Source organism: Myxine glutinosa, chromosome 2 (assembly GCF_964187855.1).
Source record: "Myxine glutinosa chromosome 2, kmMyxGlut1.1, whole genome shotgun sequence".
NCBI classification, from domain to species: Eukaryota; Metazoa; Chordata; class Myxini; order Myxiniformes; family Myxinidae; genus Myxine; species Myxine glutinosa.
In genome coordinates this window covers 7,210,789-7,228,347 of record NC_136262.1, presented here as the reverse complement: position 1 = coordinate 7,228,347, position 17,559 = coordinate 7,210,789, and the positions used below count along the sequence as shown (strand labels likewise).

Here is a 17,559-nt window from a genome sequence, read left to right as displayed (position 1 = left end):
TGAGCAAATGAGGCAATGCTCGAGAATGATGTGTGTGTGTGTGTGTGAAAGTGTATGAGTAGAGTATTGTGGGCAAGTGTAAGTGTATTGAGTGATGGATTTGCATGGGGTGCAAGTGAATAAATGGTATGGAATAAATGGTGTGGAGCAAATGGTGTGTGAAATGAGTGGTGTGGAGTGCATGGTGCGAAGGAGTGGATAGGGGAAGATGGACCCTTCATGAATACCCGGGGAGGGTAGTTTAAAGTTAGGTACAGGGAGTAGGGAAATTTGTTGGATATTGACATCTGTGGTGCAGCGAGTAGCAGAGTATTGCTTGGATGGGTGCGTAAGTAAGTGGAATGGCTGGGCGTGTGAGCCTGTTGGTGAGTATGGTTATTGGGGCACTCCGCCACTGGTAGTCTGTCGGCCAGGTGAAGCCGCAGGTAGGCTCTGGGAGCCAGGTGGCGTTCAGGTAGAGTCCAGTGGGGCCCGAGGCTCCGAGAGAAGGACCCGGGTAGCCCGATGCTAGAGGGCAGTAGTGGGGTGAGAGCGCCAGCAGGGCCTTCCCCAAGTTAGGGTAGTCGCAGGAGCTAGGCAAGCTCGGGTGGCGACTTCAGTGGCGGAGGTGCGCAGGTAGGTAGACCTGCTGGTAGAGCCACACGACCCAGCCCCGAAATTGTGCGAGGGCACAGATAGAAAAATTGGGGGAGTGTGACCCCAAATTTGTAAGAGCACCACAGTATGGTCAATGGGAATTGGTTTTTAGAACCGCATAGTGTAAAGAGGCCAATTGGATTGGCAGGGTAAGACCCCGGGTAGAGTAAAGAGTTAATGTCAATTAGAGGATAACCACCGTTTAGAGGCCATTTTTCCCCGCAAAGCGGGGGTTGGCCTTTTCGGGGACCGTGGTTGTTGTTGTTTTTTGGTTCCCTTTTTGAAGCAATGTTTTACGGCCGGATGCCCTTCCTGCCGCCAACCCTGTTTGTCACCTTTTTACGATAAACAGGGAATTACCAGTGTACTGGTACTCAATTTGCCGACCTCGGAAGGATGACAGGCTGAGTCAACCCCCCTGGCGTTAATTCAGCGATCAACCGGGATTCAAACCCAGGATCCTAGGATCCTAAGCTGGCACCCTAGCCGCTAGCCCAACACCAGGGATCTATCAATTAGAAATTAGAAATTAGTCAATTAGAGGATAGATAGGAGAAAATCTCTTCGCACCATCCGCATCCTCTCACCGAGGTGACATGACTCCACACCAGATTTTGCAAGTATTTGGAAGGTAAAGACGCATCTTGACGTCGGTGAGACATTGTGTTAATTCCATCCCTTCCATCTTGGGAGGGATTGGGGACAAATTTGGTTTTAGGGGAGATATGGGGGACGAGACAGTAGAGACGAATTTGTAAATTGTGTAAATACGGGGAAGGGCAAGGGTAGTGGAGATTGACATGGGGGGTGACGGACGAGTAGGGACGAGCTTTCTCAGCTCGCTCTCCCGCGCCCCTATCACATTACCTTGTATTGTGTGTACCCTTCCGCCCTTGACCCCACTAATCTCTGCTTTGTCTTCCTCCCCACTCATGGACCCATGGTCTTTTGTGCGAGGGGAGTGTGCAAGTGTCCTGAGCTTTTGTGCGAGGGGAGTGTGCAAGTGTCCTGAGCCGTGCGGCCGCACTCTGCACTGCACCCTGATACCTGCCGCCTGCACTGATACACCATATGGACCACACGTTCTGTGGCCTGGCACCTTTGCTGGAGCAGACCATTGCTGCCAGCAGCATCTTGCTTGCGGACCACTGTTTTTAAGTGGCGCACATGCCAAGCAGTCGGACCACCTACGCTGGCCCTGCTGGCCAAATAAAAAAAGCGGACGCGTTTTGTGCCCTTTTTTGTTAATTAATCTTTGGTGTGCCCGGACGAGAAAGCAACAAGTTTAACGATGGCACACCGAAGAAGAAGATGAAGCCAGAAGCAAGAAGATACATCGGCCCAGCAGTCAAGACAAGGCATCATTTATAGGATTTTGAAATGTTCTTGTGCATTTTTTGATGATGGTGCTTTTTGTGCATTTTTTTATTTCGGTGAATATTGGTGTATGGTGTATTGGTGGTGCAGTGCAATTGGTGTTTCCTCTTCTCAAATGTTCTTCTTTTTCCCACAAAAGACAGGTCCTGGGTTGTAGTGTAAATAATTAATTAGTGTCTTGTAAATAACATGCTCCCCACCGGCTTTATGTGTAGATTGAGAATAATTCCGTAATTCAGTTAATTGTGGGCGTGAGTCAGTTAGGTAGTACACAACGCAGCAGTTGGGACATATCTAGTGTTAAAACTGTCGCACTCAGGGTAGTAGGTTAAAAGTAGAGGGAAACCACATCTAAGTGTCACACTAATGTTAAAGAGTAGTCCTGACCCAGGTATCGGAAGCCGGCCATCCTCACTGCTATGTGGTTCGGCTCGGGCCGAGCCTGGCGAAAGGAGGGGTGCAGTGTTGCGGTTTTGAGAACCCAGCACAGGTAACATCATTAAAGGTTAACGGTTGCACCCCATAGGTAAGCCACAAGCAACACATAGGTCACCTTAAGACGTCAGTTATTTCATAGTATGTGTTTAGGATAAGGCCATTCCCAATAGTTGCATCTGCGTTGCGTAAAACAAATAAGAGTAAGCCCCTCGTCCATTTTGCAGCCTCCCTCCAAGCAAGGCCATTAAGCGCTGCCCTGTCTGTACTCCATCGCCCTCGCAGTTTGTTACGCGTTGGGCCGGCAGCGTTAAATGCCAGTTGCTCGCTCGAACCAGCCCAAAAGCCACGAGGTGAGGCCCGAAAAGAGGGCGGAGCACAGGGGTGGAGGTGCGGCCACGTCAAGCAGCCATCAAGGCGGAGCCGGTAAGCCATCACCAGCCAACCAGGGCTCGAGTAAGATCGCCTGATAGGGTGTGGCTGGAGATTCCAGAGGGTTCGCTGGGCGTGGTAATATAACCCCCTTGCGCGATGCCCCCACCTCAGTTATGAGGAGGGACGCAGCTGCAATCATGGAGACCTGAGTTATGAAGGGAGGACTGATTGTGAACACTGTACCCGAGTTATGAGAAGGGAGAGGCGCTTGACCTACCCGAGTTACGAGTTGAGTTCCACCCGAGTTATGAGGACTGACGCAACTGCACTCGTTATATCAGGTTGACCTTCAGTTCTGAGCGGGGAGAGAGAGGCGCTCGAGAGTTGAGTTGAGTACTGAAGAACCTATGTGGTATTGACGGGCTATCCAAGGATCCGCGTGCATACGGCGGTGGCAAGGAACTGGGGCTTGGCTTGGCTGTGGTAACATCAGTGGGGAAGTGGCGTATTACCCAGCGATACCGGGAGCGCGTGTAAAGGCGCCGGTACACTTATTACGTATGCGGCTAAGCGTGCAATAACCGCCAGCTTACCGACCTTTCCCCGTCACAATAATTGTCCGCTCGCGCCTACACTACACGGGAAGAGCTGCCTGCCGTCCACCATCGTCTGCATGGAACGAGTCAAGGACCGGGACGAGATGTGGACGCCATCGCTGGACCTTCCACCCTACCTTCTACATCCCCGCGTGAGTCTGAGTCTGAGACCGAGTCTGAGGGCGAGTGGGCCCGAGTCCAGGGAATAAGTTAAGACTGTGATTAAGGCTGCCCTGTGTCCTTTTTCTTCCTCTTCCTTGTACATTCTTTCTTTTCCTCTTCTTGTACAAATTGTTAATAAATCACCTTGTTCTTCCTGGTTTCTTCCTAATTTGATCGTCCTCGTCTTTTCTCAATTGGGTGAGCGTGGCACGATTCGGAACCGCTATAATCGGGTCTAGTCATTGGTTAACAGCTCGGATCGCGGATTGCTATCCGCTCGGCATATTCCATCAATATCCGTGATTCGGGCGTGAGTTATTTCCTTGCTTCACGGTCGGTGTTAGTACTTAGGTAATAGGATTAATTTGACCAACAACCCTATTTAACACCGACCGGAAGGAACGTGATAACTACAGGATCGCGGCGGCCAGATAAAGGACAAGGGGATTAACCCCCTCTTGATAAGGGGAAGGCCGACGTCGGAGATCCGCAACAATATATTAGTGCTTAACTTTGTGGAGCCTTACCATACTGTTAATCTGATCAATTTAAATATGTATTGTGTAATTAGAATAGATTAAAAATTAAAAATAACATATCATGTATCTGCCATATAATGGGCAGGCTTGATAATGAATTCGGTTTTAAAATCTACAGCCTTCTGTCTCACCTCAGGTGACAACCAATCTGCCATCCCAAGGTTGTCCTCTGATGTCAGGCAGTTTGCTGAAGGCCTCTACAGGGGTGGACTGCATGTTTACAGTTAATTTCTGGAAAACTCACCCCTTGGGGGATTTCTGTTGTCTCGGTAACCGACTGGGCTCAGCTCATTTCCTGGGTTTCTCCAAAGCCCCGACTTCGTGATGCCACGATTGATATATCTCCTGAAGGTCTCCCGGCCCCCTTCTCCACATCCTCCCCCCACCCCTGTACTTTGAAGTTAACCCCACCACCCTCCTTGGTCAACAGCCAAAAAACTATATAAAGGGCTCTGTCACAAGGGATGGGGAGAGATAGGCTGGTTTTCATTGGGTTTGTCATACGAGTTCTTTGTCAATTTCTGTACTTGAGCTATATACTTGATGTTTTGTATTGAAAGCCTTATTTCTCCCGAATATGAAAACTCTTCACTGTAAAACCACTGAGAGGACAATGGATTATTTCCACTACAATTATGTTGACCTAATAATGATCTAAAAATTATCCTCGACAATAGTCATGGTGTAAATATCCACAGACATGGGAGACATCAACAGACAAGTATTTCGGGCTGGTTTTTCTTTGCCAGAAGAGCCATTTTAAATTTAAATTTTGACCAGTTCACTGCAGGGAGTACCCCAGCACCACAGGTTCTGATCCATGCTGATGAGGGCCAACAAGCCTGAAACGCATGTCCGTAGATGTTCCCTCTCCAGGGCGACGCACACCAACTACTTCTACTCTTAAAATTAGTCCCACCTTTTTGTGGAGTCAACCGAGGAAGGTTTTTGGCCGAAGTACATAATGCTTGCCAAGTCTACCATTTCAATAAATGTGAGAGGAATTTGTAATTTGTTCAGGGTGCTGGTGATAACTCACCGACTGGGATACTTAACATCTACCAACTAACCAACTAAAACAGAAACATGAAACCTCCTCCTGGTTGTTTTTGCCATGATATCATTGGGCAGAAAATAGTGTAACAAAGGGGAATGTTGGAATTATCAACTAATGTAACTATTTTTGGGGAAAAAAAATTAAAGGCGAAAACCCCCAAAAATGACAGAAATCTGGCATGTCTACTACTCCAATGATTCAATAGAATGAAGTCGAGTTTAATGGATCACTTTTAAATCACCAACATTGCAAAGCACTTTTTATTAAAACTACACCATTACACCAAAAAAAAATCCTTCACCTTGGAAGCCTGTGCCCTCTTCTTTTCCTCTTCCCTGTCTTTCTTTTCCAAATTTCTTCTCACTTCTAACTCCTCATACCTGTCAATCACGAAGTATAAGCACACCATAACTATCTTCATCACATGGCTTGTCTGTGCATGTACACGTGCATGTACACACACACACACACACACACACACACACACACACACACACACACACACACACTATTAACAACAATTGGATTAACAAAGTCCCTTTAGGCAATTAGATTAAATGGGGTAGCTTGACTAATAACACTTGACTGCAAAAGATAAGTCCCCCCCCCCCCCCCCCCCACCTCCCACCTCCCCACCCCCACTTTGGGCTTTGGTGTATCATAGGTGTTGAACGATGTGGTCAAGTTTCATCGAAATTGTGTGTGTAGTTTCTGAGAAGAAAGCAAATACCTATTTTGAGGGCCAAGCCCCCATAGACTGCCTTAGACCCCGATTTTTTTTTGATTTTGGGAACAAACGCTACGGGTGGTGAAGGTTGTGGTCAAATTTCATCGAAATAGTGCATGTAGTTTCAGAAGAAAAAGCAAATTCCTATTTTAGGGAGTCAAACCTGGATCCACTTTGACCCACCAGTAGACCCCTTCAACCCCGATATTTTTTAATGCCGTGAACAAACTTGAGTTGCAACATACCATATATCATTTGCGCCAAGTTTGATCACAATCCCATCAGCAGTTTCAGAGAAGAAGTTGCAAGTGTTTACAGACGGATTGATGATGCGCCATCGCATAAGCTCCCTGGAACTATGTTCCAGGTGAGCTAAAAACAGGGTCATACAGTAATCGGCTCCGTGTGAATGTCTGTCTGTCCTTAATGCTATCTCCTAAACCAGAGGTTCCCAACCTTTTTTGTGTTATGGCCCCCTTGGCTCCCAGAGCACATCCCCAGCACCCCCCTCCCTTTCACGAGGGTCGAGCAGCGGAGCGCGTGTAAGCAGGCTAGGGGGTTCTGGGGGCATGCCCCCCAGAAACATTTTGATTTCTAGATGCCCTGTGGTGCATTCTGAGAGGTGTTTTTTTCCTTTAATTGGCTATTTTGTTTGTATGAGAATTGGTAAATTATTACACAGAAAATGAGGAATTCCAAGTAGCCAACATGAAGATTTAGTTCCATCGTTTTTTTCTGTTCCTTACTGGCTCCCAACTACATCGTTTTTGGAAGAAGCAAACAAAGCAACGTCGCTCGAATGATGCATGTTTGATATGAGATTTTAATATTATTAGTAGCAACACCATGGACAGCATAAAATAGAACTGTCACACAAGAAAACAGTATGAAAAGGTTCCAAGTCAAGAATATGTGAAAACTAAAAACCTCTGTTGTGTCTGTATAAAGCAGTGTGTTATAATCTCACAAAAAGAAACTCAATTCGACAACAACTCGGGTAATCAAAACTAGGGACGCGGTGCATGCACCATAAAAGTGAATTTAAAACTCAGTGGGATGGCTGAAATTGCATTTTAGCTACCAATTGGGGTATCCGTGGTTGTCAGGGCACAGCGGAAGTAATCTTCCACATGGAGCCGATTACACTGTTTCGATTTGATATTCAACAGCGTGGAAAACCCCGCTTCGCAGAGATAGGTAGACGAGAATGGCAGAAGCACCCAGATAGCTATCTGGCTGATATTAGGGTAGCGACCCATTCCCACCCAAAACTCCGTCAAGCTCTTCTCTTCGAATGTGTCTTTGGCAAATGAATCGTTTCGGAGATCCAGGAATTCATCTTGCATTGCCTCCAGCATGCTCTCCACGTAAAGGTTGACGGAAAAAGGATTCCTCACAATTTTTGCCTCATTGTCGTCTAAATCAGGAAAATACTTATGAAATTCTAGCGCCAGTGATTGCAGATGCTCAAGAATGTCATTTTTCAGTACGGGATCAAGCTCTTTTCCCATGCTGTGTTGCAATTCAGACATTCTTTCGAACATAGCAATGTTTCCTGTGTTCACTTTCCTGCGCCAGTTTTGGAGCTTGGCAACAAATCCTCTGAGATGATCGTGGAAAAGAATAATATTAGTCGCTCTTCCTTGGAGCTTGAGGTTCAGCTGTTTCTGCTGCTCGAAAATGTCAGCAAGATAAGCAAGTCGTTCATTCCACAATTCTTCGTCGTAATGCTGCAGGAGGTCATGTTTCCCTTGAAAATTCAAGAAATGTTTGACTTCCGCACGAAGTTCAAAGACGCGGTTCAGAACATTCCCTTTCGAAAGCCAGCATACAGCAGTATAGTACAGCAACGTTTCATGTTCCGCATTCATGTCTTTGCACAGCTCCTTAAACATTCGGGTGTTGAGAGCCCCTGCCTTGATGTTGTTAACAATCTTGATTACGACTTCAAGAACTTTCTTCATTGAGAGAGGGAGAGTCTTACAAGCCAGGGCGTAGCGATGAATCATACAGTGGGTTCCTTTCGCTTGTGGTGCCAGCATCTTCACTTTTGCTTGGAATCCGGATTTGGAACCAAGCATGGCATGAGCACAGTTAGTACAGACACCGCATACATTCTCCCACTGAATTCTTCCCGTATGGAAGAACAACTTCATTTTTTTTCCATGACGTCGTTAGCTTTTGTCGTTGTTTCCAGGGCACTGCAGAACAATAATTCTTCCTTGATATCATCTCCCTTGACATAGCGAACGAATGGCAGTAGCTGGGAGAAGGAACTAACATCGGTCGATTCATCAAGTTGAAAAGAAAACAAGCCGAAAGGCGCCGCCTTAATCTCATTGATGATCTGTTGTTTCACATCTTCCGACATGTCACGGATACGACGCTGCACTGTGTTATTCGATAAAGACACCTGTTCAACTTTGCGAGCCTCTGCCTTGCCGATTCGACAATGAGGAGGGTACAAGGCTTGATGGGTGTCTCCCCAATCGAGTGGGATTTTTTCTTCTTTGCAATTTCAAGAGAAACTTCATAAGAAGCCTGGACAATTGCTACATTTTGTTGTTGAAAAGCTCCTCCCTCATCCAACTTCTGTCGCTTTAAATTTCTTTCATGCCGCTTGAGAAATTCGGGATCCTGCTCTGCATGTTGTGCGTGATTCGTCTCGAGGTACAACTTCAACTTGGATGACCTCATGGATTCAGTACTCAAAACCTTGTGACACAGCACACATTGTGGTTTCTCTTGGCCAGACACGGTAATGGACGTGAATCTAAGCTTTATGTATTCGTCAAGATACTTTCTTTTTTTACTCCCAGAGGCCATAACGTCAAATCTGCAATAGGAAAAAAAATAAAACAATATCAATGTCAAAACAATATATTTTTTAAAAAAAGAAACAATATTTAATTTTTAGTATGGTTCAAATTACCCCATGGCCCCCCGAGAAATACACCATGGCCCCCAGGTTGGGAACCACGGCCCTAAACAGTTGTGCAGAAATTCACCAAATGTGGTTATGATCACCAAATGGCACAACAGTGCGAGAGAAGTATTATTTTGTTCCCGCCCCCTGTGGCGGGGCCAAAAGGTCGAGAATACCATAAAATGCAATTACAGGCACATCTTTAAATGAAACTTTGAAATGAAATATGCAACGATTTTTTTGTATTTACATTTACATTTTTGTATTTGTTCATACCCCAAGGGGCGGGGACTTGGGGTGACAAGGGTCAAAACAGTTAACAAAAAACAACAAAAAAAAACTCAAAATTGAATATTGGGTCATTCGCGGTGGAACCTTTTGCCGTTTTTCAATTTTGCTCTAGGTGGGAAGCTTAGTGTTTGGGATGACGCCATCGACTTCGCTCTCATGCGTTTTGTTATTAGGCATGTTGCTGAATAAGTTGTATACCCGTCTCCCAAGTTGGAAGTAGAAGTAAATTAGCCGAAAAACAAACCACTGATTAATATTGTTACATTTAAGGGGATTGGGGGGTTGGGGGGGGGGGGTTAGAGATTACTTTAGAAGAGATAGAACTGTGTCGAATAAATAGCATGGTGTGCGAGTAGGAAGCACATCTTGATTTTTTTTTTTTTTTTTTTTTTTTTTTTTAATACAAGATCGAGGCTCGTGAAAGAGCAAACATTAATCACACAAAAAGACAAACCGACACACAAAACACAAAAAACAAGGGGAGCGGCAGACAAGATGGGGAGAGAGGGGGGAGAAGGGGAAGGACACAAACACAACATTTGAGAGCAGGGACATCGGGAGGACTTGGGGGGAGGTGGGAGCGGATTAAAACATATGAACACTGCAAGGACTCTGGGGTGAATTACCGGGGGTAGAAAAGATCAAGGTTTTCGATGGGGGAAGATAAGAGATGGTGGTGAACAGCTGTTTTAAAGACCTGGAGGGAGGAGTGGGATTGAAGGGAGTGGGGGAGTTTGTTCCAGAGGCAGGAGAAAAGGGGAATGAAAGAGTGAAGGTGAGCAGAGAGCCTAGACTTTGGCAGTTTAACCATAACCTTGATGCAAGGAAGTAAGGATTTGTTAGCTTGAAGAAGCGTGTTTGAATGTGCACGATACGAGGGTCGTGCTTTTATAAGACAGAGAGGGATTTAAGTTAAGGAAACGTGTGTAAAACCTCATGTAAATAATAATAATAATAATAATTCATTTATTTTGTATAGCGCTTTTCCAGAAGCCCAAAGGCGCTTTGACAGAGTGGCAAACATAATGCATAACAATACATGAAAACAACAATTGCAAAAAGACAAGAATCAATAGGGAAATATTTAAAGCAAAAGGAGGGAGAAGGAGAAGAGATAGTCAGGGGTTAAATGCTGTGGGTTGAATGTTGAATGCAGTGTTGAACAGGTGGGTCTTTAGTGATGTTTTGAATGTGGTGAGTGAGGAGGAGTCTCTGATGGTGTGAGGTAGTGAGTTCCAGAGGGTGGGAGCAGCGATGGAGAAGGCCCTGTCCCCCCAGGATCTGAATTTGGTCCGGATGGAGGGGGTCAGGAGGTTGGTACCAGCAGAGCGGAGGTTGCGGGTGGGAGTGTGTCTGGAGAGGAGGTCAGCCAGGTAGGATGGGGCCAGGTTATGGAGGGCTTTGTATGTCAAGAGGAGGATTTTGTACTGGATTCTCTGGGGGATGGGGAGCCAGTGAAGCTTGTAAAGGACGGGGGTGATGTGGTCACGGGTCCGGGAATGGGTGAGTAGACGGGCAGCGGAGTTCTGAATGTATTGGAGTTTATTGGTGATTTTTTAGGGTGAACCTTAGAGGAGGCTATTGCAGTAGTCCAGACGGGAGGTGATGAAGGCGTGGATGAGGGTTTCTGCAGCCGTGGAGGAGAGGGATGAGCGGAGACGGGCAATGTTTTTCAGGTGAAAGAAGGCTGACTTTGTGATCTGTTTAGTGTATTTGTCGAAGGAAAGGGTTTGGTCAAAGATGACGCCAAGATTCCGGATGTGAGGGGAGGTGGATACTGGGATACCGTCGATGTTGAGGGCAAAGTTATGGGTGGATTTTGTGAGCGTTTTTGGGCCAATGATGATTATTTCAGATTTATCACAGTTAAGCTTGAGGAAGTTGATTTGAAGCCAGGATTTTATTTCAGTGATGCAGTTTGTCAGGATAGAGTGGGTGTCGGTGGAGACGGACTTGGTGGAGATGAAAAGCTGGATGTCATCGGCGAAGCAGTGGAATTGGAGACCATGACGGCGGATTAAGTGACCGAGCGGGGACAGGTAAAGGATGAAGAGGAGGGGGCCAAGAACTGAACCTTGGGGGACACCTTGGGGGAGGGGAGCAGTGGGGGATTTGCAGTTATTGATGGAGATGAACTGGCATCTGTCAGAGAGGTATGATTTAATCCAAGAGAGGGCAGTGCCGGTAACGTTAAAGGTGGATTCAAGTCGGGTGAGGAGGATAGTGTGATCGATGGTGTCAAAGGCAGCGCTGAGGCCGAGGAGGACGAGAATGTTGAGGTTGCCAGCGTCAGAGGAGAGGAGAAGGTCGTTGGTGAAAACGTCCACCAGGCGTGCCGAGTGACATCTCTGTCGAAAAATGTTCACACCAACCTTGAAAAACGAAGCAGAGACTTATGGGAGTCTTCCAGGCGGAGAGAGGAGTGGGAACAGTGTGCTGATATATCAGGAAACTGATATTTGGACATGACAGTGACCAAGTGATTTGGCAATAAAGGGTATTTTTGTTTCATTGACTAATCAATGAAGCGATTAATTATTTAATTTCCGATTAAATGATTAATTTTCAAAAAGTTACAAATTCGGATGACGCAGTGGTGGTTTAAGTATGCTATTAGCTAATTAATGAGGAAATTATTTATTTTATGATTTTTATTTATTTATTTATTACACAATTAATCAATCAATGATTGCACATCGCTCCTTCCAAATTCCGTCTCCATGTGCTGCAAGGAAGCATGATCTACTGGACTTGGGGAATATAGGCTGTAAATTTTAACCTCAAACGTCACATGGTCGGGTAGGTATGATTTTTTGAAGACTAAACCTTTAAAAATCAACTCTTCCGTTACAGCTGGACAGGTCGACTAGAAGGTTTTTTTTTTGGATACAGAGTCGAGGCTCGTGAAAGAGCTAACATTTATCAAACAAACAAATCAAACAAACAAGCAAACAAAGTATATAAAAAGGGGAGCGGTCGACAAGATGGGGAGAGAAGGGGAGGAAGCACACAAACACAACATTTGAGAGCAGGGACATCGGGAGATGTTTTTGGAGGGAGAGGGCCTGGGGGGAGGCAGGATAGGTATAAAACGCAAGGACACCAAGGACTTCCAAGAAAGAAGTCAAAAGTCACCTCAAAAAAGTGGATTTGGGGTGAAATTAGCGGGGGTAGAAAAGATCAAGGTTTTGGATTGGGGAAGATAAGAGATGGTGGTGAACAGCCGTTTTAAAGACCTGGAGGGAGGAGTGGGATTGAAGAGAGTGAGGGAGTTTGTTCCAGAGGCGGGAGAAAAGAGGAATGAAGGAGTGAAGGTGAGCAGAGAGTCTTGATTTTGGCAGTTTAACCATAAGAGGGTTGCAGGCAGATCTTGTGCGATTTGCAGGAATATTTGGGGGACAGAGCCCAGAGAGAGCAAGGCCGGAGAGGAGTCGGTAGAAGACGGAAAGACCACCAACCTGCCTGCGGTGATTAAGTGAAAGGCCCTCGGAGATAGCGTCATCGCAGGAGATTCAAATGATTCTGAACGCTTTGGTTTCAACAGCGTGAAGACGAGCTAGGTGTGAGGCAGGAGCACCAGCCCAGAGGGGAGAGCAGTACTCCATTGAGCTGCGGATGAAAGCCTTGTATGTGGTGAGGAGCTCAGGTGTGCCAAGGAAGGACTTCGCACGACGGAGGATGCCCAGTCGGCGACTGGCTTTGGAGGCCAGCTTGGAAATGTGGTTTTCCCAGGAAAGATCATGGCAGATAGTGAGACCCAAAAGCTTGAGTGACAGAACTTCTTGGAGAGGATTATTCAGAAAGTAGATGGGAGGGTTGTCCAGTCGGTCTTTTCGGAGAGACATCGTAAGAGTGTGAGATTTGTCAGGATTGAAAGACATGTTCCACTTGTTTGCCCAGTCTGTGATTTTGTCCAGGTCTGCAGAGAGTGAGGAGGCTGCAGACTGCTGATCTCAGGGATGAGGAATGGAGCGGCAGAGAGTGGAGTCATCAGCAAAGAGATAGAGAGGATTTTCAAGAGAGTCAGAGAGGTCATTGATGAAGACCAGAAAAAGCACAGGGCCCAGAACACTGCCTTGGGGAACTCCAGCCAGAACAGGAAGAGGAGATGAGAGAAACCCATTCAGGGCCACACGTTGACTACGACTAGAGAGGAAGTCCGCCAGCCATGCGTGGAGATTTCCATGGATACCAAAGGAGGAGAGTTTGGTGAGCAGAGCGGGGTGCCAGACCGTATCGAAGGCCCGTGATATGTCGAGGGAGACAGCTCTAATTTCCTGTTTGGCATTGAGGACATCCATCCATTGTTGAGACAGCAGAAGTAGCATGTCCAGAGTAGAGTGACCTGGTCTGAAACCAAATTGATGATCAGAGATCAAGCCATTGGAGAAGAGGAAAGTTTTCATATCCGAAGCAATGATGGATTCCATGACTTTGCTGATAATTGGGAGAAGGCTGATTGGTCTGTAGTTGCTAAGATCTGTTTTTGCACCTTTTTTGTGCAAAGCGGTGATGTTGGCTGATTTCCAAGCAGATGGCAGTTGACCTTGAGCAAAAGAGAGGGTGGAGAGAACAGAGAGAGGGAGTGAAAGAGCGGAGGAACAAGATTTTAGGACCCGTGGGCTGATGCCGTCAGGTCCAGTTGCAGAATCAGAGTCGAGGGTTGACAGAAACTTTTCCACCTTGTCAGGAGGAAAGGACACGGAGTCCAGGAGCAGCTGGGTACGACTGAGTATGGTGGGTACAGAGAGGGATGGGTTTGGGACACAAGATTTAGAGGCAAACACAGAGTTGAGGCATTCAGCTTTTTCACGTGTGGAGTCAGCTGTGTAGCCGTTTGAGGTAAGGGAGGGGATGGAGGGGGAACAAACACCAGAAACAGATTTGACCAGACGCCACCAGGATTTGGAAGAGGGAGACAGATAAGAGAGTTCGGTCTTGAGAACGGAGAGATATTGTTTCCTGGCTCTCCTGAGGGTGGACACACACTTGTTTCGGGCTTTGTGAAAGGAAATGAGATTTCCTTCCGTTGGATTTGCTTTCCAGGAGACGAAGGCAGTGTTGTTTCTGGGCAACAGCCTCACCACATGATTCCGTGTACCATGGACGGGAGGAAGGGTATGACAACTGAAGACGAGATGGGATAAATCTGTGCATGAGAGAGAGCAATTTACTTTGGAAGAATTCCCAGGATGAGTCGATGTCAGAGGTGGTAGAGATGGGAGACCAGTCCAGATGATTGATGGCTGCTTGAAGACCGTGCCAGTTGGCCTTAGTGAAATGCCAGACTCGTCGACGCTGAGCAGGCTCCCTGAGAATGTTCAGAGAGATGTCCATTTTAACAAGCACATGATCAGATGATCCGATTGGAGCAGAAGAGCAGCAGCAGACATTTTCAGGGAAGTTAGTCATAACCAAGTCCAGAAGAGAAGATGCTCCGTTGACTGAGATCCAGGTCGGGAAATTGACAGATTGTGTCAGTCCCAGTGAGTTGCAGAAGTCCTTTGCTGAGGAGCCATGGCTGGTGAGAGAGGTACCCACACCCAGCCAACTGGCATGGTGACAATTGAAATCACCACATATGAGGAAGAGAGAGTTGGGATGAGTAGATAGAAGTTGGTCCATATTATCAGACAGCGAGATGTAGATGGAGTCATCACTGTTTGGTGGACGGTACAACACACATATGAACACGAGGTGGGAGCGAAGGGGAAGCCGTAGCCAGAGGTATTCCTGGGGGTGAGGTGGAGAGAGTGCAGTGCAGGGCGAGTGAGGAAGAGAGTTTTTGATAAAGATAGCAACCCCACCTCCAGGACGAGGCTCAGGTCTATCATACCGGAGGAGGGAGTAACCCGGGAGAGATACTAAGAAATCAGAGACATCATGAAGGAGGAAAGTTTCTGTTAAGCAGATCACATCTGGTTTGACAGAAGCAACCTGTATGGAGAGATCAGTTAAGTTTGAACGAAGGCCCCGGATGTTTGAGGTCCATACCGTTAATGAAGAGGAAGGGGGAGCATCGGATACAGAACAGGGGGGAGGAGGGGTAGGGTAAGATGTGGAAGAGGTGGAAGAGGTAGGGAGAGCTGTTGAAGGTGTGTCAGAGATTTCAGAATAGCTCGGAGAAAGGGAAGGATGGGGCGGACAAAAGGTTTGATGGTGATTGGGTAAGGCACAATGAGGTGTTATTTGAGGAGGGGGAAGAGCGAGGCAGAAGGTTGGGGGAGATGGAGGTGAGAGTTGGAAGGGGGAAGAAGCGGGGACGCTTTGAGGAGGGGGAGTGAGAGGGGGGAAATTGAGAAGAAATGAGGGTGGGGAGATTTGAAGGGGAGGGGCGAGGAGGGAGTTTACGAGGGAAGGGACAAGGGGAGGGATTTGAAAGGGATGGGATATGGGGGAGATTTGGAGGGGAGGGGTGAGGGAGGAGTCGAGGAGGGGAGGGGCGAGGGGGAGTCTTGGAGGGGAGGGGTGAGGGGGTAGTTTAGGAGGGAGGGGGCAAGGGGGGAGATTTGAAAGGGATGGGTGATGGGGAGGGGAAAGGGGGAAGATTTGAAAGGGATGGGTGATGGGGAAGATTTGGAGGGGAGGGGTTATGGGGAAGATTTGGAGGGGAGGGGTGAGATTGGATTTTAGAAAGTGTACGATTAATGGGAAACGAACATTTATTGCAAAATGAGTTTCTTGTGACCTTCGAGTCAAAAATACGTTTAAGGACGCTGGATGGAGGATGGAGTGCAGGAGAGTTTAGGGAATGTCGAAAAAAGGCACTATAAGAGATGGAATTTTTTTTTGGGATGAATAGATTTGGTGAGCAAGTCGAAAGCAGCCTTTTAAAGAAGAAGAAGAAAAAGGTGTTATAATATACGACGGAATACAGAACTTGAGGGGAAGGTGTAAACATTGTAAGGTTAATAACAGTGAAAACTATCTGGGGAAATGGGGGAGAAACACGTGGTCGAAGAACGAACGAACGAATAAGAATGAATAAACGAATGAGAACAAAGAATAAGAACAGATAAGGAAATGTTTTTTTTTTGTTTTTTTTTTTAGTTGAGATTTACACAAGGAAGTAGGCTATGGGGTGAAAAGACTGGGAAAAGCAGAGAACGAAAGTTATTGGAGCACAAACGACGGACCGCTGAGAGAAAAACAAAGCCTCAAGGTTGTACACTGTACAAGGCCTCAAGACACGACACGAATTAACACGATTTTCTATACAGGTATGAAAGATTTGCACCGAAAATCTTCCTCGGGACACAATATACGTACACACACCATAAAATAAATACAGTCATAACGAAAATACAAATGGGAACAATTACATTAACTTCGATTTCGATGGAGAGCGTGGAGAGCTGCGAATAAACGAAACCTCGCCGGCAAGACCGGAAGCGGATTTTTCCGCATGTTCCCCAAACACGTTCCCCAAAATTTGGGTATACGAGGGTGTTTAAAAATAAATCCTAGATCACATGGTCTGGCAGCCAAGTTGGATCAAAGGGAAAAAAAAAAAAAAAAGTATTTCTCTGAAACTGTCAAAGCTATTCAAGTCAAACTTTACAAGTATGATCTCATCATTGAGGGGAATACTGTACCTTCAGAAAGTATTCACACCCATTGACTTTTTTCACATTTTCTTGTGTTACAGCTTTGCTTTAAAATGGTTCAAATTGAGATTTTTTGTCACTGATCTACACATAATACCCCCATAATGTCAAAGTGGTATTCTTTTTTTTTGAATTTTTTTTTTTACATAATAATTATAAATGAAAAGCTGAAATGTCTTGAATCAATTAGTATTCAACCCCTTTGCTATGACACTCCGAATTGAGCTCAAGTGCATCCAATTTCCTTTGATCATCCTTGAGATGTCTCTACAACTTGATTGGAGTCCACATGTGGTCAATTCAATTGATTGGACATTGTTTAGAAAGAAACAAACAAGAATATGGGAGAGTGGCCAGATGGAAGCCACTCCTGAGAAAAAGTCACATGACAGCACACCTGGAGTTTGCAAAGAGGCATGTGAAAGGCTCAGAGCATGAGAAAAAGATTATGTAGCCCAATGAGACAAATTGAACTCTTTGGCCTGAATGCAAAGCGCTACGTCTGGCGGAAACCAAGCACAGCTCATGACCCATCTAACACCATCCCTACCATGAAGCATGGTGGTGGCAGCATCATGCTATGGGGATGCTTTTCAGTGGCAGGGACTGGGAGACTTGTAAGGATAGAGGGAACAATGAAAGGAGCCAAATACAAACAAATCCTTGAGGAGAACCTGATTCAGAAAGTAAAAGAGCTCAGACTGCGGTGAAGATTTAAGTTCCAAATGGAAGGACAATGACCCCAAGCATACAGCCAAAGCAACACTGGAAAAGCTTCAGACCAAATCCAGATGTTCAAAGCTGATACTGACAAACCCAAGAAAACTCAAA

The 17,559-nt window shown here is 46.2% G+C and overlaps 1 protein-coding gene across 4 annotated transcripts in view; it reads right to left on the bottom strand.

Annotated features, from left to right (window-relative positions):
- The window catches only part of LOC137427412 (ubiquitin carboxyl-terminal hydrolase 8), a 171,873-nt gene that overhangs the window by 139,187 nt on the left and 15,127 nt on the right, over nt 1-17,559 (bottom strand). For 3 of the 4 annotated variants that reach the window (XM_068116890.2, XM_068116889.2, XM_068116891.2), the window contains one exon: nt 5,479-5,557. The exons of the other annotated variant lie outside the window; for it this stretch is intronic. In XM_068116890.2, coding sequence (XP_067972991.2) covers nt 5,479-5,557 — 79 coding nt within the window. The remainder of the gene's footprint in view (nt 1-5,478; nt 5,558-17,559) is intronic. 4 annotated transcript variants of the gene reach the window in all.